General features: G+C 37.4%; 1 protein-coding gene across 1 annotated transcript; it reads right to left on the reverse strand.

Annotated features, from left to right (window-relative positions):
• Positions 1-243: 243 nt before the first annotated feature.
• On the reverse strand, positions 244-741 carry LOC138875832 (uncharacterized). Its single transcript, XM_070154705.1, has one exon. It carries the CDS (start codon positions 739-741, stop codon positions 244-246), a length of 498 nt encoding a protein of 165 aa, XP_070010806.1.
• Positions 742-23,653: the final 22,912 nt, after the last annotated feature.

Here is a 23,653-nt window from a genome sequence, read left to right on the forward strand (position 1 = left end):
ATTACTATCTTGTTCACTTGAGTCATTGTTTTCAGCCTTGAGCACCAGGTTCTTCTCCTTCTTTGGCTCTCTTCTTTCACTGTATTTCTTTCTTTTCATCTCGTATGTCTTCAGATTTCCAATGAGCTCATCCATGGTTAGAGTTTGTAAATCTTTAGCTTCAGTGATGGCATTCACCTTACTCTCCCAAGAGCTAGGTAGAACACTAAGAACCTTCCTTACAAGCTTGTTTTTAGGAATAATTTATCCAAGTGAATGAAACTCATTTATGATAGATGTGAATCTAGTGTGCATGTCTTGTATAGACTCATCATCTTTCATCCTAAAAAGCTCATACTCAGTGGTGAACATGTCAATCTTGGACTGTTTAACCTGAGTAGTTCCTTCATGTGATGTTTGCAATGCTTCCCATATATTCTTGGCAGATTGACAGGCTGACATTCTATTGTACTTATCAGGTCCTATACCATATACCAAGAACTTCTTGGCACGAAAGTTCTTCTCAATAGCTTTTCTATTAATATCGCCGTATTCTTTTCTGGTTTTTGGCACCATTAGTCCAGATTCTCCAAGCTTCTTCATAGGAACATATGGATCATCACAAATGACGTCCCATAGCTCGGAGTCTTCTGCCATTATAAAATGATGCATAAGAGTCTTCCACCAGCCGTAATACTGACCATTAAATCTAGGAGGTCTGTAGGTTGATTGTTCTTCCTCAAAGTTAGGTAGAGTAGCCATTGAGATCCGTTCTAGGTGTTAACCTTTTAGAAAGAACCTGCTTTGATACCAATTGATAGTTTATATGAGTCCACCAACTGTATAGAGACCTAGTCCTATATCAGTTCTCTTAGTGCTAACTACTGAAACAGTATGTAAATAAGACACAGGATTTTTACGTGGAAAAATCCCAACTTAAGAGTACAAAAACCACGATCTACACTGGTAGGATTTCAACTTCACTAGCTTGTCACTACACTATTACAAGCCACTTTGTAATGACTCTATTACAAAGACTTTACTCACTCTAACTTGTAATACACTTATCACAAGCCACTTTGTCACTCACTAGTTTCAAAGACTTCAACTTATGACTAACTCTAGGCACAACACAACCTCAAATAGTTTATGATTTTGAGTTTCCTAAAACAAAGCTTCTAAGAAAGCAAGATAGGAGTTACAATGAAGAACAAAACACAAGATTACAACTCAACTAAGGACACACATAGACTCCTAGTGAAACTGGTCTGTAGTAGTTGTCTTCTTGTTCTTGACACACTTGTGACTTTAATGCTGGATGAGATCTTCAATGCTTGAGAGAATATCAAAAAAATACTCATGTGAATATCTTATGCCTTACACAATATCATTATACTTCAAAAGACATCCCAAGGATGATGTCTGTTCTTGGTTGGTACAAGCATCTTCCCAATGGGAAGTGACTGCTGCACTGTAGCGTGCATAGTTGCAGGCAGTCACTTTCTGAAGTTGCTTTCTAGCTATAGAGTTGTCTTATACTTCTGTTAGGGAAACACCAAGGGATCAGGTCCCTAAACTGGTTCTTGTGGACTCTAAAGGCACTCTGCCCAGATTATCTTGAGTCCATTGCTGAATGATTATACCAGGCATGTATCAAGTCCTTTATCTGGTTCTATACAGAAAGTTTGTTGGATCATCAAAATATAGACTAAGAGACCTTAAGCCCATCAACTTTCTCATTCTGCGTGGGGCTTAAGCCCATAAATCTTTCCAAATTAGAATTAAAATTGTTAAACGAGTCCTTAGAGATTTTTAACAAAAAACAAAAATTTCAACTTGTCATTACATTCTAAAAAGTTAAAAAATCAAAAGGTACAAAGATTTTTTATTGTTAGTCGTAATTTTTATTCTTTCTCTTCGTCTTCTATCGGGTACGAATAAAAATGATTAATTTACAAACTATAAAATAAAAACCCATCATCCTTCATGATTTATGGTCCGATGCTTCTGAGTATGTGTTCTTTCTTTGATTTTCTTTCTTTTCAAGTTATTTTGCTCTTTAATTTCAAGTTAATTTATAAATTTCTACTCAATTTGTTTCTTAGAGTCTAATTAATTTTTTTGATAAAGCGTTTTTGTTTAGTTTTATAGTTCATTGCTAATTCAAATTAGCATTAATGAAGTTGTTATATTTACATTCCACATATTTTATATTCTTTTGAAATTTTTATATTTTAATGTACATTTATCTTATTTTAATATTTATTTTTACTATATTAATTATAAAATATAAAAAATTAAAGATCCATGGGGCTTCCCTCAACGCTCCGAGGCTTATGTTTTCATATATTAGGTAAAATGCTTCACCTCGTGTCGCGCCTTTAAAACACTGCACAATACTTTTCAAATCCTTTCTCGACACTTTGTTCTTTCTTTTTTCTCTCACTCCCTTTGGTCAATAATCGTAGTTCAATTTATTAGATATAATGGTCTCTTTAGATTAAACTTCATGACATAATATATTGATGCGAGTCCAATAAAAATAGAGTATTGCTTCTCCTATTGTAAATAGAATGTCTAAGTTAGTGGGAAGCTTAAGTAGAAGCACGTATGTCGCACTATACTTGTTCAGAGGCATCCATTTGTTGAAGCAAAGACAATGAATATTTTGGGTGATGTGTATTGATAGCCATTAATAGCACATGTCTTTATTTTTAAGCCACTGTTTTAAATATTTTTAGTCTTTAGCCACTGCTTTAATAAACTCTACCTGCCTGGACGAAAATACCCTTCTGTTATAAGCTTGTACCTACGCTCTTTATTAACAATCAGCAGCAGCAGCACGTAACTAATTTCCGAAGCAACAGCAAAAACTATGATCGTCCAAAATTGCAGAAGCTTCTCTTCCGATTTCAAACTATTGGATTCAATTTTCTCGTCCAAAATTGACATAAAATTATAGTAAGTTATGCTTTTGTGTGTTTCTGTTGATTTTTATTTCGTTACTAGGAATTTAATTTTTTTTGCCTTTCTGGATTGATAACGTTGCGGACATCGCGTCCTGTGAATATTCTATAAATATTGAGGACATAATGTTAAGGATTTGGTGTCCTTGACTTGACTGTTGTTACTAATATTAAGGACATAGTGTCCTAATTTTGCAAATTGTATTGAAAAAGTTAAGGACACAATGTCCTTGACTTTTTTGCTGTTGTTCTGAATATTAAGGACATAGTGTCCTGGTTTTGCAAATTGTTTTGAAAAAGTTAAGGACACTTGGTCCTTAACTTAGAGTTCCAAGTTCAAAAGTTAAGGACACTCCGTCCATAACTTAAAGTTACAAAGTTCAAAAGTTAAGGACACTTGGTCCTGAAGTTTGAGTTCCAAGTTCAAAATTTAAGTGTTGGCCCAAGTAAATGTGAAGTTTTGAAGACTGACAAAGGAACTCAGACATGAACCAGGTCCATATTGCGAAGCACATTTATGATCAACTCAAACATGTGAGATGCATGTGAAGAAGATAAACCTAGTTTATCAGAAGTGATATCTCCTGATCATGATTGAAAATGTTGCATATTGGATGAGGAGAAAGACTCCTTACACAAAGAGAACATGGTTTAGGAAAAGGATAGAGTTAGAGTATGAGATCAACTAGAACTCTTCCACCATGGAAGAGTAGCATCTGTATCCTAGTCAATCTCTAATTACTAACTCCTTAAATATTAATGTTCTTCTCTTTTACAGGCAATGCACATAATCAGAAGTTAAACATGAATTGAGAGCAAAATAGCAAGGCAATTTTTCAAGCAATTTATGTGTGATTCAAGCGTACAATATTGAAGCTACTTGAACCAGATAGAAGAACCAGTTCTGAGTGTCTATCTTCTATTCTAGTTCAACTGTAGTAGGTCATTTTACATTGTACCTTTCAGCTTATATAGAAGCAATTGTATTAGGTACTTAGAGTTTTCAAGTTAGAGTTAACTTGAAGTTGTCGCAATAGTTGAAGCTGTGTGCCACAACGAGATTAGAGTTAATCCTAGGTTTACGAAAGAGTTTTTGTAAATACAGTTTTTTTGGCTTAGTGATTTTAGTGGAGAGTTTGGGAAATCCTACTGGAAGGTAGGTCGTGGTTTTTTCACCTTTTGAGTCAGGAGTTTTCCACGTAAAATCTCTGTGTTCTTTATTTTTTATATTTATTATTCCACAATTGTAGTAGTTGGAACACATAGAAGAACTAGGTCATTCTATAATCAAGCTAAGCAAAAATTGGGTACCACACAAATCATCCCCCTCTTGTGTGGTATTGAAGAATAAAACATCAATTGGTATCAGAGTAGGTTATCCTTGAAGAGGCTAACTCCTTAGGAACAGATCAAGATGAGTGCACCACCTAGAAACTGGGAAGGATAATCCACTGCTAGGCCTCCACTCTTTAATGGCTAGTACTATTCATGGTGGAAGAAAAGGATGAGAGACCACATCATAGGAGAAGACTATGAACTTTGGGACATTGTTATTGATGGTCCCCTAGCTACTACAAAGAAGAATGCCGAAGGAGTGGACGTGCGAAAGAAGAGAGCTGACTGCACTGCTGAAGATTTGAAGAATGGGAAAAGAATGCCAAGGCCAAGAAATGGCTTGTGTGTACACTAGGTCCAGACGAGTACAGCAGAATTCAAAGCTGTACTACTACTAAGGAGATTTGGGACACTCTACAAGTGACCCATGAAGGAACTCCTCAAGTAAAGAGATTAAGAGGAACGCTGATGTATTCTCAATATGAAAATTTCACCATGAAGGAAGATGAAACCATCCAAGAAATGTCCACAAGGTTTACAACACTGACAAATGCACTTAAGTCTCTTGGAAGAATTATTCTTGAAGAAGACAAGGTTGAGAAAATCTTGACAAGGGTGTTGCCAGTAACTTGGGAAAGCAAAATCACTGCTATTCAGGAATCAAAGAACATTGCCACTCTCAAGTTGGATGAGCTGATTGAAAATCTCACTGCCTATGAACTGACAAGGCAAACCATGAAGATGGATGCGCCCAAGAAGGAAAGAAGCCTAGCTCTTAGAATAGCTGAAGGTGCAGACATAGAGGATGATGAAATGGCTATGATCACAAGGGATTTCAAGAAGTACCTAATGAGAGGAAAGGGTCCTTCAAGAGGTGCAACCTTCAACAAACCAAGGGCCCCTGAAAAACAGACCAGCAAGGGCTGCTACAAATGTGGTAAGACTGACCACATGATTAAGAATTGTCCTTAGTGGGAAATTGAATGGAAGAAAGAAAGGGCTGAACGAAGAAACATGAAGAAGGAATAGGTTCAACCCAAGAAAAACAAAGGATCAACAAAGGCTATGGTTGCTACGTGGGGAGAAAGTTCAGATGAGGATTCAGAAGATGAAGCTGGAGATGAAAAAGAACTTATGGCCATTGGAGAATCAGACGATGAACAAGAGGTAAGTGTGATTCATCTAAAGGACAAGATTAAATTTCTGTCTAAAGAAAAGCTATCTGAATTACTGCTAGACTTCATTGATGAGTCTGAGGTCATAAACAATGAGAAGGAACATCTGTCTAGGGAATGTGTGATCCTAAAAGCCAAGTGCAAAAATCTGGAACTTAGGGCTAGTGAAAGTGATAGTAAAAATACTGAGTTGAAGAACCAGGTTCTTGAACTTGACACCACTATCTTAGAACTTAGATCTGAAAATCTAAACTGAAATTAGGGACAGGTAAAAAGAAAGCTTATCACACATATCTCACCTTAGAAGAAAATCTAGGAAAAAGGAAGGATAAGTTGTACAAGAGAGATGAGCAGATAAGAGTCCTAAGAGAAGATCTAGGCAAGGTAAAGCATGAACTAGAAAGAACTTGCAAATGGAATAAGTCCGCTGAGGCAGTTTTCCTAGCTGCAAGAGCATCACAGTAGCAGTAAGAGAGGTCTTGGATATGGAACCCCAACACCTAAGTGGGATCCGAAAAGCAAGTACATCACACTTCTTGAGAACAAAATCTGCACACACTATGGCAAGACTAGTCATTACAAAAGTGAATGTAATACAAAATAAAAGGTCAGTCAAAAGAATAAAATCTTTGTTCAAGAGAAAAATAGGCTGCCTGGATGGGCTAAAAGGAATTTAATTAACCCTTTTGCCTATAGAAAGGGACCCAAACTAGTTTGGGTTCCTAAGACTAACTCCTGATTTCATTTTGCAGGACCAAGTGAAGGGAAGTAGCCAAATATGGTACATGGATAGTGGTTGCTCAAAGCATATGACTGGAAGTAAGAACCATTTCCTTTCACTTGAGGACCTAAAATGAGGTAATGTCTCCTTTGGAAATGGGAAGAAAGGTGAGATCATTGGAGTTGAAAAGGTAGGTAAGACAGACTCATATTCCATTTAGAATGTCTACTTGATAGATGGCTTGAAATATAGCTTAATCAGTGTATCACAATTGTGTGACAGAGGTAACTTGGTAGCATTCACCTCGACCAAATATTTTGTGATTAATCTTACCACTGACAAGATTGTTTTGTAGGGAAAAACAGTTAACAATATTTATATTGTAGATTTGTCCACTCTCTCAGAAAACAAACTCATTTGCCTAAGTGTGTTGGACAATGATCCCTTCCTATGGCACAAAAGACTTGGTCATGCAATTCTAAATCAACTCAACAAACTAGTCTCCAAGGACCTGGTGATATGGTTACCTAACAACAAGTTCAATGAAGACAAAGTTTATGACGATTTTGCAAGGGGGAAGCAGGTAAGATCCTCTTTTAAAAGCAAGAAAGTGGTAAGCACGACCAGGTGGATGGAACTGGTTCATATGGATCTTTGTGGTCCAATGAGAACATTGAGCAGAGGTGGTAAGAAATATGTGATGGTACTTGTTGATGATTACTCTAGGTTTACTTGGGTCTTGTTTTTAACATCTAAGGATGAAGCATTTGACATGTTTGTTGCCTTTGTTATAAAAACTCAAAAACAACTAGGTAATCAACTTGCATCAGTTAGGTCTGATCATGGAACTGAATTTGAAAATGCTAAGTTTGCTGAATTTTGTGATAAGCATGGTATAGATCATAATTTCTCTGCCCCTAAGACTCTTCAACAAAATGGAGTAGTTGAAAGAAAGAATAGGACTCTTGAAGATATGGCTAGGACTATGCTTCTTTCTAGTAAACTGCCCCATAGCTTCTGGGCAGAGGCTGTAAATATTGCATGTTACATCATTAATAAGTGCATGACCAGACTTCTTATAGAGAAGACTCCCTATGAGTTACCTAAAGGGAGAAAGCCAAATATATCCCATCTTAGGGCATTTGGATGCAAGTACGTTTTGCAAAATAATGGAAAGGACTCCCTAGGCAAGTTTGATCCCAGAAGTGATGAGAGAGTATTCTTGGGATATTCTTCACATAGTAAAGCTTATAAAGTGTACAACAAAAGAACTTTGTGTGTATAAGAGAGTGTACATATGGTTTTTGATGAAACTAACATTCTTTCTGAGAGATATGAACATGAAGATGAAGCTATTGAGCTGGTAAAATAATTGAGTGAAGTCACAACTCAAGCTAAAGTTGCACCAAAAGAAGGAACAGGTGATGGAACATGTTCTTCCATCCAGGGCAACCTGACAGGGGGGAACTGAACAAAGAAAAAGTGAATCTAACTCTCAAATGGAACCTATTCATGAGCCTATTCCTCAGCTACAGAACATGGGAGAAACTCCAAACAGAAATCAGTTGGTTGTGAAACCTTACAAGTATCAAAGTTCTTATCCCATTGAGAACATCCTTACTGACCCAACTTCTGGAGTTAAAACTAGATCTCAATTAAAGAATCTATGTACTTTTGATGCATTCTTATCTCTTATTGAACCTAAAAATATTGCTGAAAAAGAGGAATGGAGTGGTGAAGAAGAGAGTGAGTCTGATGGTGAACAAAACAAGCTGGCCAAGTTTGGCAAAAGAAATATTTTGAAGGGTAGATTGCTGAAAGACTTGGTGGAACCAGGAATGGTTTGTTTGGTTGATGCACTAGCTGTTCAGGGCTGGAAGGACATGGTCCTTCAGATGGATGGAAGGCTAGCAAGGAATGAAATCATTGAATTCATGGCCAATGCAGAGGTCAAAGATGGCAGAGTCGCCAGCCAAATGAAAGGAGTTCAAGTGACCTTTGATGCAGAGAAGCTGAGAGAGATTCTTGACATCCCTGCTGAGGGATATGATGACTACACTAGGCAAATATGGCCAAGTCTGGATTCCCTTCCTCCTTCCCTTGAAATCACTAGGAGATTCTGTGATATTGAAGAAGTGAATGAGGCCAAGTTTGTGCACAAGTGTGAAATGAAGCCACAACACAAAGTCCTCTTTGAGTTTGTCAACAAGTGCTTACTGCCCAGGCAGGAAAGAAGGCACATTGCTAACTATATGGACTTAGTTCTGATGGAGTGCCTTGAAAGTGGATGGCAAATCAACTAGCATGCATTCATCATCAAGCTACTAGACAGGGTTATCAATGGCTCCAAGGCCCATGCCACCCCTTATGGATTTATTCTGACTATTGTTCTGGATCGGTGCAAGGTTCCTCTGAAGAAGTGGGAAATGGCCACAAGCAAGGACCATTTTGGCATTAATACTCTGATTGCTTGTGACTATCTATTCAATGCCATTCCCAATGAACCTGGTTCATCTAAGAAGACCCTTATTAATAGTAAAGTCAGGGCTCTAGTTCAGGAAAGTGGGGCCAAGGATACTGAGATATCTAGGCTGAAGGCTCACTTAGAAGAGGTTGAATCTGAGAGGGATGCTCTCAGAAATGAGCTTACCAAGGAAAAGGATAAGAATGATGGCATTCTTCAAAATATTCTGAATCTTCTCCAAGCCCAAAACCAACCCTCTAGCTCCCCCAAGCCTTAGGAATTCTAGCCTTCATCTCCTGAACCTGTCTAGTACCACAGTGACCCAGATTAGGGATTTCTCTTTCTTTTTGCTCATGTTTTGAATATTTTTGCTTTCTATTTGTGGATTGTGGTAGCAACATATCTTCTATCAATGATATCTACTATTTTTGCTCTTGTTGGCTGTTAATATTTCCTTGATAGTTTAAATATATTTGCCTGATTACTGATGATTGATCCATGATTGCACTTGCAATTGCCCCAATGGCCATGAGTAATTGTTAAAATTCTTGGACTTACACTTTGTTTATGCAACTTTTCAATGATGCCAAAAGGGGGAAGAGATATTGTGTTTGCTTTACATATTCTGAATAAGTGATGTTTATAACCTAATGAACTAGTCCTTGATGATAAGTAAATTTTTCTAACTTTTTGATGAATAAGTTGAGTTCTGACAGAGCCAAAGTGAGTGAAAAGGACAAAGTTTGTCATCATCAAAAAGGGGGAATTTTTTGGCCCAAGTAAAGGTGAAGTTTAGAAGAATGAAAAAGGAAATCAGACATGGACCAGGTCCATCTTGTGAATGACAGTTATGATCAACTCAAACATGTGAGATGCACATGAAGGAGATAAACCTAACTTATCAGAAGTGATATCTCCTGATCATGATCGAAAAGTTTGCATATTGGATAAGGAGAAAGACTTCTTACATAAAGAGAACACGATTTAGGAAAAGGATAGAGTTAGAGTATGAGATCAACTATAACTCTTCCACCATAGAAGAGTAGTATCTGTATCCTAGTCTCTCTAATTACTAACTCCTTAAATATTAGTGTTGTTCTCTTTTACAGGTAATGCACATAAGCAGAAGTTAAACATGAATTTAGAGCAAAATAGCAAGGCAATATATGTGTGATTCAAGCGTGCAATCCTGAAGCTACTTGAACCAGATAGAAGAACCAGTTCCAAGTGTCTATCTTTTATTCTAGTTCAATTATAGTAGGTGATTTTACATTGTACCTTTCAGCTTATATAGAAGCAATTATATTAAGTACTTAGAGTTTTCAAGTTAGAGTTAAGTTGAAGTTGTCGCAACAGTTGAGGCTTTGTGCCACAACGGGATTAGAGTTAATCCTAGGTTTACAAAAGAGTTTTTGTAAATGCAGTTTTTGGCTCAGTGATGTTAGTGGAGAGTTTGGGAAAATCCTACTGGAAGGTAGGTCGTGGTTTTTCACCTTTTGAGCCAGGTGTTTTTCACGTAAAATCTCTGTGTTCTTTATTTTCTGTATTTATTATTCCGCAATAGTTGTAGTTGGAACACATAGAAGAACTAGGTCCTTCTATAATCAAGCTAAGTGAAAATTAGGTACCACACAAATCACCCCCCTCTTGTGTGGTATTGAAGCATAAAACATCATTAAGGGCACATGGTCCTGAAGTTAGACTAACAAGCTCAAAAGTTAAGCATACTTGGTCCTAAAGTTTGAGTTCCAAGTTCAAAAGTTAAGGATCATGGTCCCGAACTTCAAGTTTTATGTTCAAAAGTTAAGGACACTTGGTCCTTAACTTTGATTTCCAAGTTCAAAAGTTAAGGACACTTGGTCCTTAACTTGGTCCTGAACTTACAGTTCCTGTCCTTAATTTATACAAGGATTGCTCAATAAATATGTACTGAATTTCCCATTCTCTTGACTCGCAGGATAGAAACAATATGTATTATAGTTGCTTTTAACGGTAGATGGACTGCAGACATAAATATCTTGATAATCAAACAATGCTTGTTCTAGTACCTAAGGCAATTCGATTTGAAGATTTCATTAAACAGGTCTTTGAAGTTGTCGAATTGGATAGAGACAAGTTTGAAGCAATGATAGGGTTTGATATCAACCTGGAAACAAGCAAGGGAATGATTGTATCCAAAGATTTAGATCTTCACACATGTATAGAGTTACTAAAAAGTCATTCACTCTTCAAGGGTTGTCGTTTCATTGTTTTTGTTTCGAAAAGAGTATTTGGATCTACAAGTACCTTTGAATATGTCAATAGAGAAAATCAACATGGCAATCAAAATAAATGTCAACAGATAATGGAAATAGATATGGTTAAAGCTCAACCAATAACTGAAGAGGTGCTTCAAACATTTGATTCTATTCAAGTGGAAGGATAAAACATTATAGAGATTGGTAACGAACAAGCTTTGGGTATTCAAGTCTTAGAGAGTGCACCGGTAATAAGAATAAGTTGCTGAAAAAACCTTTACGTAACTAGCTAGACGAAGCTCAAATTCGAAACAAAAAGAATTCCCAATGATGATATTAAGAGAAACTGCTTTGTTGGATGAAATAAAAGTGGGATCAATATTTGACAAAAAGAAGAGTATAATTAACTGTTTTTCGAATATAGCAATTAAAGGACATTTTGAATTCAAGGTTGTTAGATCAAGCTCAACAAGATATTCGTTGAAATGCAATGATGATAGGTGTGGGTGGTGTGTGCGTGCTTTCAGAGTTAAAGATTCAACACTGTTCAAGATAGTAAAGATTGAGAAAAATCATGACCGTTCAGTTAACACTATGAAAGCTGATCAAAGGCATGCAACTTCAAAGTTGATTAGCAGTTACATTATTGACAATCTTCTGGACCCAAGGTTCGAACTTACACCAGCTTTTGTCATGGCAGAAATGCAAAAATTTCATGGACTAGACATTGGGTATCGCAAGGCGTGGCATGCTATTCAATGTGCTTCAGATTTAATAAGAGAACCCCTGAAGAGAATTATGAATTTTTGTCTTCATACTTGTATATGATGTAAAGTAAAAACCCGGGAACATATTCTAACATAAAAATGGACGACAACAACAGGTAAACAATCAAAAAAGAGATTATTAGTCTGTTTTATAAACTTTAGGACATGTTGTCCTTAACCAGTGAAAAAGTTAAGGACGTGATATTCTTAACTTTGATGTGTGCAGTAAAAACGTTAAGGACACTTGGTCCTTAAATTAGAGTTGCAAGTTAAAAAATTAAGGATTGCATGTCCTTAACATTTGAACTTGTAACTCTAAGTTCAGGACTCCATGTCCTTAACTTTTGAGCTTGTAACTCTAAGTTAAGGACTGCATGTCCTTAACTTTTAAACTTGTAACTCTAAGTTAAGGACTGCATGTCCTTAACTTTTAAACTTGTAACTCTAAGTTAAAGACCAAGTGTCCTTAACTCTTGAGCTTGTTAGTCTAAATTCAGGACTACTTGTCCTAAACTTTTGGGTTTTTAACCTGAAGTTCAGGACTACATGTCCTTAACTTTTGACCTTGTTAGTCTAAGTTAAGGACTACTTGTCCTTAACTTCTGTTAACCTTCTGTTATACTATACTTTCAGGTTTCTTTATATGATTTATGCATATGGATTATCAATAACTGGTTGGAATCATTGTTGACTAGTGATTGTTGTTGATGCAACATTTTTGAAGTAAACATTTCGTGGTGTTTTAATGATTTCAGTTTCAAAGGATGTACATAACCAAATTTTCCCACTAGCCTTTGCAATTGCAGGATGTGAAAAATAATAATTCCTATGAGTGGTACTTTAGTGAGCTTCGCAATGCAATTGGGAGCCGTGAGAATTTAATTTTTTTATCAGACAGGCATAAAGCTATTGCTTATGGCATTGCAAAGGTATATCCTAAAAGCCACCATGGGATTTGTATCTATCATGTGGAGCAGAACCTAAAGCGAAGAAAAGTGAAAAGTGAGGTCATAAAACTTTTTCAAAGTGATGCAAGAGTATACTGGCGCAAAGAATTTGATCTATACATGTCAGATATAGCAAAAGTAGATAAGAAGACTGATGACTACTTGATGGAAGAACCACCAGAAAGGTGGGCATGTTTTTGTAGTCCACGACGAAGATATGACATGCTCACAACAAACATAGTTGAGTCAATGAATTCTGTGCTATTAGAAGCAAGCGAGCTGCCTATATTAAGAATGATGGATTTCATCCAAGTGAAGCTACAACGTTGGTTTTATGAAAGAAGAAATGAAGCAGAAGTAGCTTTTTATGACATTTCTTGTTGGGTAGAAGAGGAATTAAAGAAAAAGATAGATTTAGAATTTACTTTGAATGCAAGTATTATGTTCTTTGTTTAGCTTATTATTGTAATGATAATTTAACATAACGTACTAACTTATAATTTTCAATATTGAAGGTCTTCCCTATTGATTTATGTCGTTCTAGAGTTGAGGAAGAAGGAATTACTTTCTTGGTGGACTTAAACAAAAGAACATGTGATTGTTTTCAGTTTCAATTTGATAAATTATCATGCATACATGCAATTGCAGCTATCGAGAAGAGAAACATCAAGAAGTCTAACTTTTGCTCACACTGGTACTTAAAGGAATCTTAGCTGAAAACATATGAAAGACAAATACATCCTGTAGGACATATTGATTCTTGGATTGTACCAGAGAGTTTTAAGTCACAAATTATTAAACCTCCAGATTTCAAAGTGCCACCAGGTAGAAGGCAGAAGAAAAGGCATATTCCAGCTACCGACTCATCAAAAATAACATTCAAATGTGGTCGTTGCAGAAGAATTGGTCATAATAGAACAACTTGTATATATTCTCCGGTAGTGCATCCATTTTTAAGGAAGCATAGAGAATAGTAGATATATACACTTATATTTATCTACTATTTTAAGTTTTTGCTATAAATTAGATTCATTTAGATTGTTTTTATTTGAGCAAATGTCCTGAATTTTCAAAGTTTCTTTGCGCTTACATGCTTTTTGTTTCTTTTGAGTTCCAAATTCAAAATAGGCAGTCCTTAAGTTAGAGTTCCAACTTTAAAAGTTAAGGACACTTGGTCCTTAACTTTGAATTGCAAGTTCAAAAGTTAAGCACACTTGGTCCTAAACTTTGAATTCCAAGTTCAAAAGTTAAAGACACTTGGTCCTTAACTTTGAATTCCAAGTTCAAAAGTTAAGGACATTTTGTCCTGAAGTTTGAATTCCAAGTTAGAAAGTTAAGGATAATTAGTCCTTAACTTTGATTTCCAAGTTCAAAAGTTAAGGACACTTGGTCCTTAACTTAGAGTTCCAAGTTCAAAATTTAAGGACACTTGATCCTGAAGTTTGAGTTCCAAGTTCAAAAGTTAAAGATACTTGGTCCTTCACTTTGAGTTCCAAGTTCAAAAGTTAAGGACATTTAGTCCTGAACTTAGATTTCCGAGTTAAAAAGTTAAGGACACTTGGTCCTTAACTTTGAATTTCGAGTTAAAAAGTTAAGGACACTTGGTCCTTAACTTTGAGTTCCAAGTTCAAAAGTTAAGGACACTTGGTCTTGAACTTCATGTTTCAAGTTCAAAAGTTAAGGATATTTGGTCCTAAACTTCGATTTCCAAGTTCAAAATTAAGGACACTTGGTCCTTACTAATACTTACAAGCTCAATACACTTAATTTAGGGATTGCAAATGGACAAATCAATACTTGACAGAAACAAAAAAATTAATAACATGATGCATTCATATTACTTCTAAAATTGTAATTTGGCATAGTTGTGACAAAACATTATGCTATGGAAACAAAATAAAAGTGCCTTGTGACCAATTTACAAGATATTTCAGAATTCATATGGATTATTTACAGCAATTTTATACAAAAAATCAACTACAATTAACTTTCTTTACAACTAAATTGCAGCTCCTTTGGGCAGGAAGTTTTATTTTCACTATCATAGTCGTCGCCGACATTTTCTGGTGGTGTATCATAACCAAAATTTCTTTTTCACTCTCCATGTGCCCAAAGATTTGCTGCAAGTTCTTTTCTAAAGTTTGTTATGTCTTCAGGTTGGAATTTCTCCACATCCTTTCCTATTATCAATAACTCCACATACTTGATTAGGAATGCATCACAATCAGTCCTAAGAAAAATGTAAGATATGGAGTCAATTAAATAATGTCTTTTATAAAATAAATCTAAAGTACATATAAATTATATAGCAAATGACAACACGTACGACCCAGTTTGGTGTGGTGATCTTTGCCACTGAATATCAAATTTGTTGAATGCATTTCCAAAATTGTGATTTTTTTCAAACTGTGAGAACTTTAGCAAGTGGGGGATCATGCGTGCATACATTTCAATGTGATTCATTCCTGCCTCTTATGGCTCGCTATATATGGAGTCGTACACATCAATCTTTTTCTCATTCAAGTCCAATACCCCCAAAAGAAAATGTGTCACAACATCCTGAAGGAAGCCAACATGGAATTCTTTTTGTCAACCTCTGTCCAAGCAATTCCATATCTATGATTGTCACCCCACACATATGGTGTCACAAACAATTGATTATCACCACACCAAAACTCATCTATAGCATCTTCATTGAAATCCTTATATACAAGCACCATATAGTTATCAAAAAGTATATCTGTAGTTATACAACGAAAAGGATGAGCACGAGGGTGGTAGCATTCCTTCTTTCTCAAATAATACAGGGCAATGTCAATATGCTTCATAAAAAACAAAACAAAAAAATAAATCCATCAGTCATAATAATTAAAAAATAATAAATTAAGAATAAAAAAAATAAATGCCTTGCGAATTATCAAACCTTATCATCAAGTACAAATCTACTATCTGAAAGCTCAAGGAAGAACATTTTGCTACTGATTTTTCGATGGTACTATTTATATGGATTCTTTCTCATACCATTATCATCAGTATATATGTCAGTTTCTCCCCGGAAATTTTGAAAATATTAAAGTTAGAAGTTAGTCCTCATTTCCTAATTAAGGACATCTAGTCCTGAACTTAGGCTAAGAAGTTCAAAAGTTAAGGAGAATAGGTCTTGAACTTTGAGTTCCAAGTTCAAAAGTTAAGGACAATAGGTCCTGAACTTTGAGTGACAAGTTCAAAAGTTAAGGACACTTGGTCCTGAACTTCAAGTTTCAAGTTCAAAACTTAAGGACACATCAGTTTGACAAGTTCAAAAGTTAAGTACACTTGGTCCTAAACTTTGAGTTCCAAGTTCAAAAGTTAAGGACACTTGGTCCTGAACTTCGAGTTCCAAGTTCAAAAGTTAAGGACAAAAGGTCCTGAACTTTGAATTCCAAGTTCAAAAGTTAAGGACAAAAGGTCCTGAACTTTGAATTCCAAGTTCAAAAGTTAAGGAAACTTGGTCCTTAACTTTGAGTTCCAAATTCAAAAGTTAAGGACACTTGGTTCTGAACATAGACTTGCAATCTCAAAAGTTAAGGACACTTAACTTTAGGAATTTAAAATTACAAGTTCAGGACACGAATTTAAGCAATTAACAAATAATGAAATACATTTAGGGACTTACGCTTTTTTGCGACCTTACCTTTTCTCCTTGCCCAACCACCCAATGAAAAATTAAATGTACGAGTATATTTTGATTTTATCCAGCCCGTATTCTTGGGAGTATTTTCATTGTGCGCCATCGATGTTCCTATTTTTCTTTTCTGTTCAAAAGGAGATTTCAATTGCCAACTAAGCTTTTTATTCCTTTTCCCTCGACCAAGATCTTCAACATTTCCTTCAATCTCCATAGGCAAACCCTCATCAATGCTCATTTGTGTAGTTGGAGGAGTACGAGTAATAATAGAAAATGATGTACCATCAAAACTAATAATATCTCTTTTCCTTTCCTAGTATAATGGTTAAAGGCTTCATTTTTGTTTTGCTCTGCAGACAACACTACATATACATTAGTTTGCTGCAAGTCGTCAATTCTAGAATGAATTGTCAAATGAAGAGACAAAAACTAAGGACATAATTTTTAAAATATACAGGCAATTTTAATTATGAATATAATATTTAGGACACAATCAATACCTGTGTTGTCTACGCTGCCTTCTTGTACTTCTTCAACAGACAATCGAGCTGACATATTGGTTGCATTTTCTTTATCTTGCAACTGCGAGTTCTCCATGATTTTCGATTGCAAGTTCACAATATTCCGCTAAATATTTACAAGAGCTAACACAATTAGTACTTGTTACTAATCTTTGATTAAAACAAACATGTATAAAATTATAAAAAAACTCCGTCTAACCTTTTGCAACTGTCAAGATCATGCCAGTTAAATTATTATCTTCACTAGCATTTTCTTGGCTTCCAATATTGCCGGTAAGAGAGTGAGGTGTAGAGAGATCATATGTTCCTTCTATACATTTGCAAATAATCTCACTTATGCTTGTTCCTTGGGTATTTTCTAAGTCTTGAGATTGTCCTCCACTTCTATCTTGATAGTCCACTCCATCTTCTTCCCTTACAGCTTCAAAAGATTCTGTAATATTTACAATTAATACCCTTTACTAATATTTTACTAAAACTAACATTCAACATATCATGAAAATTCCATCTAACCTTGATTGCCATCATTTTGATTTCCAAATTTCTCTTTAAGTGAGAGAGGTGTAGAGATATCATATATTCCTTCAACACATTTGCATACAATCTCACTTACACTTGTTCCCAATGGATTTTCTAAATCCTGAGATTGCACTCCACATTTACAAATTGTTTCTGATACTCCTGTCTCTTTTCAATTTTTCTGGTCTTGACATTCTGCTACATCTTAAACTTGCACTCCATCAATAGATTCTACATATATTTGTAATCACAAAAAAGTTTATATAATTAAGCTATTGAATATAAATTTCAATGACAACAAATTCAAAATCTATATCTAACCTTTCCCAATTTTAGTGCCAATATCTAACATTGATCATCACATGTATCTTTGTTAATTGGAACAGTAGGTTTTGTACCATCACAATGATCATCAACCGCATCTTCACTACATGGGACAGTAGATTCTCTCTCTATGTTCCTTTCATCAGGTTTGACAAGAATCTTCAACAAAGTATCAATCTTTGATCCTAGGTCTTTCTTTAAATCCTGTGAAAGAAATTAAGTTAAAAAGTTAAGGCCATGTAGTCCTAAACTTCAAGTTACAAGTTAAAAAATTAAGGACAGACAGTCCTTAACTTTGAGTTCCAAGTTCAAAAGTTAAGGACATTTGGTCCTTAACTTAGAGTTCCAAGTTCAAAAGTTAAGGACACTTGGTCCTGAACTTTAAGTTGCAAGTTCAAAATTTAAGGATACTTGGTCCTTATCTTAGAGTTACAAGTTCAAAAGTTAAGTACACTTGGTCCTTAATTTTGAGTTCCAAGTTCAAAAGTTGAGGATGCTTGGTCCTTAACTTTGAGTTCCAAGTTCAAAAGTTAAGGACACTTGGTCCTGAAGTTTGAGTTACAAGTTCAAAAGTTAAAACACTTGGTCCTGAACTTAGATTAACAAGCTCAAAAGTTAAGGACATGGTGTCCTTAACTTAGAGTTACAAGCACTGAAATAAATGATATTACCTTGATGTCATTTTGAATCTTTGTTCCTGATATAACTATTTTTTATTTATTCTAGTAACTTCTGTGTGCATATCCTTTGTAAACTTCTCCGATCATCTCTGAATCAAAAACCATAAAAACAAAAAAGTCTCTTAAGCAAAAATAATCAAATAAAAAACTAATGCTATTCAAAGACAAAAAACCTATTTTAACAATTTTCTTAAGCAAGGCTTCATCAAATTGTGTGGAGGAAGGCATTGAACTTTGATCTCGAGACAATGTCTCATGCACACTAACAGGCTCCGCATCTTCTTCAATAGAAATAAATGGTACCACCTCGATCAACTTATACACCTATTATATAAAGAAAGAAACGTAAGTTTTCAGAATTAAAACACATAAACAAAAAAAATATCTAGTAATCAGATTACCTTATATTTTTATTATGGAAATATTTTTTACACAGAGAATCATATGGTGGAGATTTCATATCTGAATAACATAACATTCGAGGATACCCACATTCTCTTAAGTTCACAAATTGTTTTTCCTGAAAAATTGGGAATACTTCCATAATCCAAACACAAAAAGCGAAAGGGAAGCCAAGTATAATAAAACTGTCATTGTCTTTATTTTTCTCATTCTCATTCTCATTCTCATTCTCATTGGGCTTCAAACAACTCTTTAATAATTTAACTAACATTTCATAACAAAGAGAGCCCCAGTTGAAAGAAAATCAAAGTTTATTGTCATCTACAATTTTCACTAGCTGCAGGACACATCCTGATTCTTCCGCTCCCCATCAAAATAGATTCAACAAAATAAATTGTTGCCAACTTCACCGCATCATCATCGCTATCTACAAATGATGCAGGTGCACCATCTAGGTGGCTGGTAATAAAATTAAACAAATTCCTAACTCAATTCTATCTTTTCCAGGGAAGTAGACTTTCGAAAGCCTATTGTCTTTTTCACGCAAAACTGTAAAGTCCACTGAAGAAGAACATTTTAAACCAGTAATTATGTGAAATGCTTCACGTGTAAACCCAGAATTACAATGGGCACAGCTGGTGCTGCTGGAGCGTCCACAACTGGGACCTGATCCTGTAAGGCGGCTGGTGGATCTGCAGGTGCTGCCCTAGCTGTTGTGCGGGCTACACCCCTGCCTCTACCGTGACCACGACCACGTCCTCAACCTCTAGTGGCCACAGCTGGTGGTATTGGTGGTCGTCCATCCTGACCAGTAGCGTGAGTCCTCACCATTTATGAGAGAATAGAATAACAGAAGTTTAGTACTCGGATCAATAGATTCACACAACAAGAATTTCAAGAATATGAAGTTTCTCCAAAAGGTTCTGCAACCTCTCGAGGATAAATACAGACGTCTCAGTACCGATCCGTGAGACTCTACTAAACCTGCTCATGACTCGTGAGACCAATGTAGCCTAGGCTCTGATACCAACTTGTCACAACCCTAAACCCAGACCCGGTCGTGATGACACTTCTCATGAAGACAAGGCCAGCCAACACAACTGCCAATTAATTTTAAACATTTGAAATAACATAATTAAGTTATGTGTTTCTCATATCGCATGTTGGGAGTTGTGTTGGCTGGCCTTGTCTTCACGAGAAGCACCATCACGACCGGGTCTGGGTTTAGGGTCGTGACAAGCTGGTATCAGAGCCTAGGTTACATTGGTCTCACGAGTCATGAGCAGGTTTAGCGTCTGTATTTATCCTCCAGAGGTTGCAGAACCTTTAGGAGAAACTTCATATTCTTGAAATTCTTGTTGTGCGAATTTGTTGATCCGAGTACTAAACTTTTGTTATTCTATTCTCTCATAGATGGTGAGGACTCATGCTACTAGTTAGGATGGACAACCACCAGTACCACCAGCTGTGGCCACTAGAGGCTGAGGATGTGGTCGTGGTCGCGGTAGAGGTAGGGGTGTAGCACGCACAGCAGCTAGGGCAGCACCTACAGATCCACCAGCTGCCCCAGTTCAGGATCAGGTCCTAGTTGTGGATGCTCCAGCAGCACCAGCTCAGGCACCAGCTGTGCCCATTGTGATTCCGGGTCTTCAGGAGGCCTTGGCTCAGATTCTATCAGTATGCATTGACCTAGCTCAGACAGTCTCAGTTACTACAACCGCAGCTACTTCTCAGGCCGGGGGAGGCACTCAGACTCCCGTCACTCGCACACCTAAGCAGGTCATGCAGGGACTTCAGACACCGGGGGCACATCCAGCCTAGCCGGTTGCAATTGCTCATGACTATGTAGCTCCTACCATGATAGAGGACGAGCAGTGCAGGTTGGAGAGGTTTGGTAGACTTCAGCCTCCGACTTTCAGTGGTGCTGATGGCAATGATGCCTAGGGTTTCTTGGACAACTGTTAGAGAATTCTTTGTACAGCGGGTATTTTGGAGACCAGCGGGGTCGCTTTCACTACTTTTTAGTTTTCTGGAGCTGCCTTCACTTGGTGAGAGGATTATGAGAGGCGTATGCCTATTGGTTCAGCACCCCTTACCTAGAAGCAGTTCTCCATTTTCTTTTTGGAGAAGTATGCACTGCAGTCTCGCAGAGAGGAGCTGCACTGGCAGTTTGAGTGGTTGCATCAGGGGGAGATGACTGTGACGCAATATGAGATGAGGTTCTCAGAGTTAGCTTGTCATGCTATTTGGTTGGTTCCAACAGATAGAGAGAGGATTAGTAGGTTTCTTGATGGCCTCACATATCAACTTCATATTCTCATGACCAGGGAGAGGGTGTTCGGTGCTACTTTTGAGGAGGTTGTACATTTCTTGTGAGATTGAGTCAGTCCGTCGCTAGGAGCGAGATGAGAGGGAGGCCAAGAGGCCTCGAGGATCTGGTAGTTATGGTGGTGCTCCTTCGAGAGGTCAATTTCAGCATGGCAGAGACCGTTTATTCAGGCATGCTCATCCAGCTCGCCTAAGTTATCATGGGGCGTCATCGGGTCATGGTTCTCACAATTCTCATCAGGGCCAGTCATCACTCAATGTCCTTCCAGCTCAGAGTTCATCCTGTGCTCCATCAGTTCAGGGCTCTTATATGCCAAGTACATCTGCTAGTCATTCTGGTGCTAGGGGTTCCCTTCAGTCCCCGTCTCCAGTGCCAGGGGATTGCTATGAGTGTGGAGATATGGGTCATATGTGGAGGCAATGTCCTTGTCGTCTTGCAGGTTCATCTTAGCAGAGGAGTCAACCATCAGCTTCAGTGCCAGTTACTTCACCACCACCCACCCAACCTGCTAGGGGTGGAGGTCAGTTAGCTAGGGGTCGCCCTAGAGGGGGAGGTCGATTAGGTGGTGTTCAGGCCCGTTTCTATGCATTTCCAGCTAGACCCGATGATACTTCAGATGACGTGATCATAGGTATTGTCTCAGTCTGCCATAGAGATGCTTCTGTATTATTTGTTCCCGGTTCCACTTATTCTTATGTGTCATTATACTTTGCTCGTTATTTGGATATGCTCTGTGAGTCTCTTGTTTCATCTATTCGTGTATCTACTCTGGTGGGCGATACTGTTGTTATAGACCATGTGTACCAGTCGTGTATGGTGACTCTTGGGGGTATGAAGACCCGAGTGGATCTTTTGTTGTTATATATGGTGGATTTCGATGTTATATTGGGCATGGATTGGCTATCTCTGTGTCGTGCTATTGTGGACTGTCATACTAAGACACTGACATTGGCTATGCTGGGTGTGCCACAAATTGAGTGGCAAGGTTCGACTGATTATGTTCCCAGTAGGGTAATTTCCTTCTTGAAGGCCCAGTGTATGGTTGTGAAGGGTTGTCTTTTGTATCTAGCCTTTGTGAGGGATGTCGGTGCAGAGACTCCCAGTATTGATTATGTTCCAATTGTGAGGGATTTTCCCAATATATTTCCTGCAGACCTACCGGGCATGCCGCTGGACAAGGATATTGATTTTGGTATTGACCTGGTGCCGGGCACTCAGCCTATTTCTATTCTACCGTATTGTATGGCACCAACAGAGTTGAAGGAGTAGCTCCAGGAACTCCTTGATAAGGGGTTCATTCGGCCTAGTGTGTCGCCTTAGGGTGCACATGTTCTATTTATGAAGAAGAAGGATGACACTCTGAGGATGTGCATTGATTATAGGCAGTTGAACAAAGTAACAGTTAAGAACAAGTATCCTTTGCCTCGCATTGATGATTTATTCTACTAGCTTCAGGGAGCGAGGGTGTTTTCCAAGATTGATCTCCGTTCATGTTATCACCAGTTGAAGATCAGGGACTCGAATATTCTTAAGATGGCTTTCGGGACCCGATATGGTCATTATGAGTTCTTGGTGATGTCTTTTGGGCTGACCAATGTCCCAGCAATGTTCATGTATTTGATGAACATTGTGGTTTGGCCTTATCTTGACTCGTTTGTCATAGTTTTCATTGATGATATTCTGGTATACTCATGTATTCAGGAGGAGCACGCGAAGCATTTGAGAGTTGTGTTGCAGAGATTGAGGGAGGAGAACTTTATGCAAAGTTCTCCAAGTGTGAGTTTTGGCTCATTTAAGTGACTTTCTTGGGGCACGTGATGTCCAGTGAGGGTATTCAGGTTGATCTAAAGAAGATAGAGGTGGTTCAGAGCTGGCCCAGACAATCCTCAATCACAGAGATTCGCAACTTTCTTGGTTTGACGGGTTATTATTGTCGGTTTGTTCAGGGATTCTCATCTATCGCATCGACCTTGACAAAGTTAACTCAAAAAGGTGCTCTATTCAGGTGGTTGGTTGAGTGTGAGGAGAGCTTTCAAAAGCTCAAAAATGCCTTGAGCACAACTCTAGTATTAGTTTTGCCATCAACTTTAGGTTCATATACCGTGTATTGTGATGCTTCGAGAGTTGGTATTGAGTTTGTGTTGATGTAGGAGGGTAGAGTTGTTGCTTATGCTTCTCGCCAGTTGAAGCCCCATGAGAAGAACTACCATGTTCATGATTTGGAGTTGGCTGTCATTGTTCTGCATTGAAGATTTGGAGGCATTATTTGTATTGTGTGTCTTATAAGGTGTTTACTGATCATCATAGCCTCCAACACTTTTTCAAGCAGAAGGATCTTAATTTGAGGCAACGGAGATGGTTTGAGTTGCTAAAGGATTATGATATTACTATTTTGTACCATCCGGGGAAGGCCAATGTGGTGGCCGATGCTTTGAGCCAAAAGGCGATGAGTATGGAGAGTTTGGCATATATTCCAGTTGGGGAGAGACCTCTTGCGGTTGATGTTCAGGCCTTGGCCAATCGGTTTGTGAGGTTAGATATTTCGGTACCCAGTCGGGTATTGGGTGATTTCTTGGTCTTCCTTATATGATCGCATCAGAGAGCGCCAGTATGATGATCC

Source organism: Nicotiana sylvestris, chromosome 8, assembly GCF_000393655.2.
Source record: "Nicotiana sylvestris chromosome 8, ASM39365v2, whole genome shotgun sequence".
In the NCBI taxonomy this organism is placed as follows: domain Eukaryota; kingdom Viridiplantae; phylum Streptophyta; class Magnoliopsida; order Solanales; family Solanaceae; genus Nicotiana; species Nicotiana sylvestris.

Excerpts from the sequence above, each read along its gene's own strand:
- LOC138875832 (XM_070154705.1), bottom strand. The coding sequence starts at position 741 with ATGGCTACTCTACCTAACTTTGAGGAAGAACAATCAACCTACAGACCT.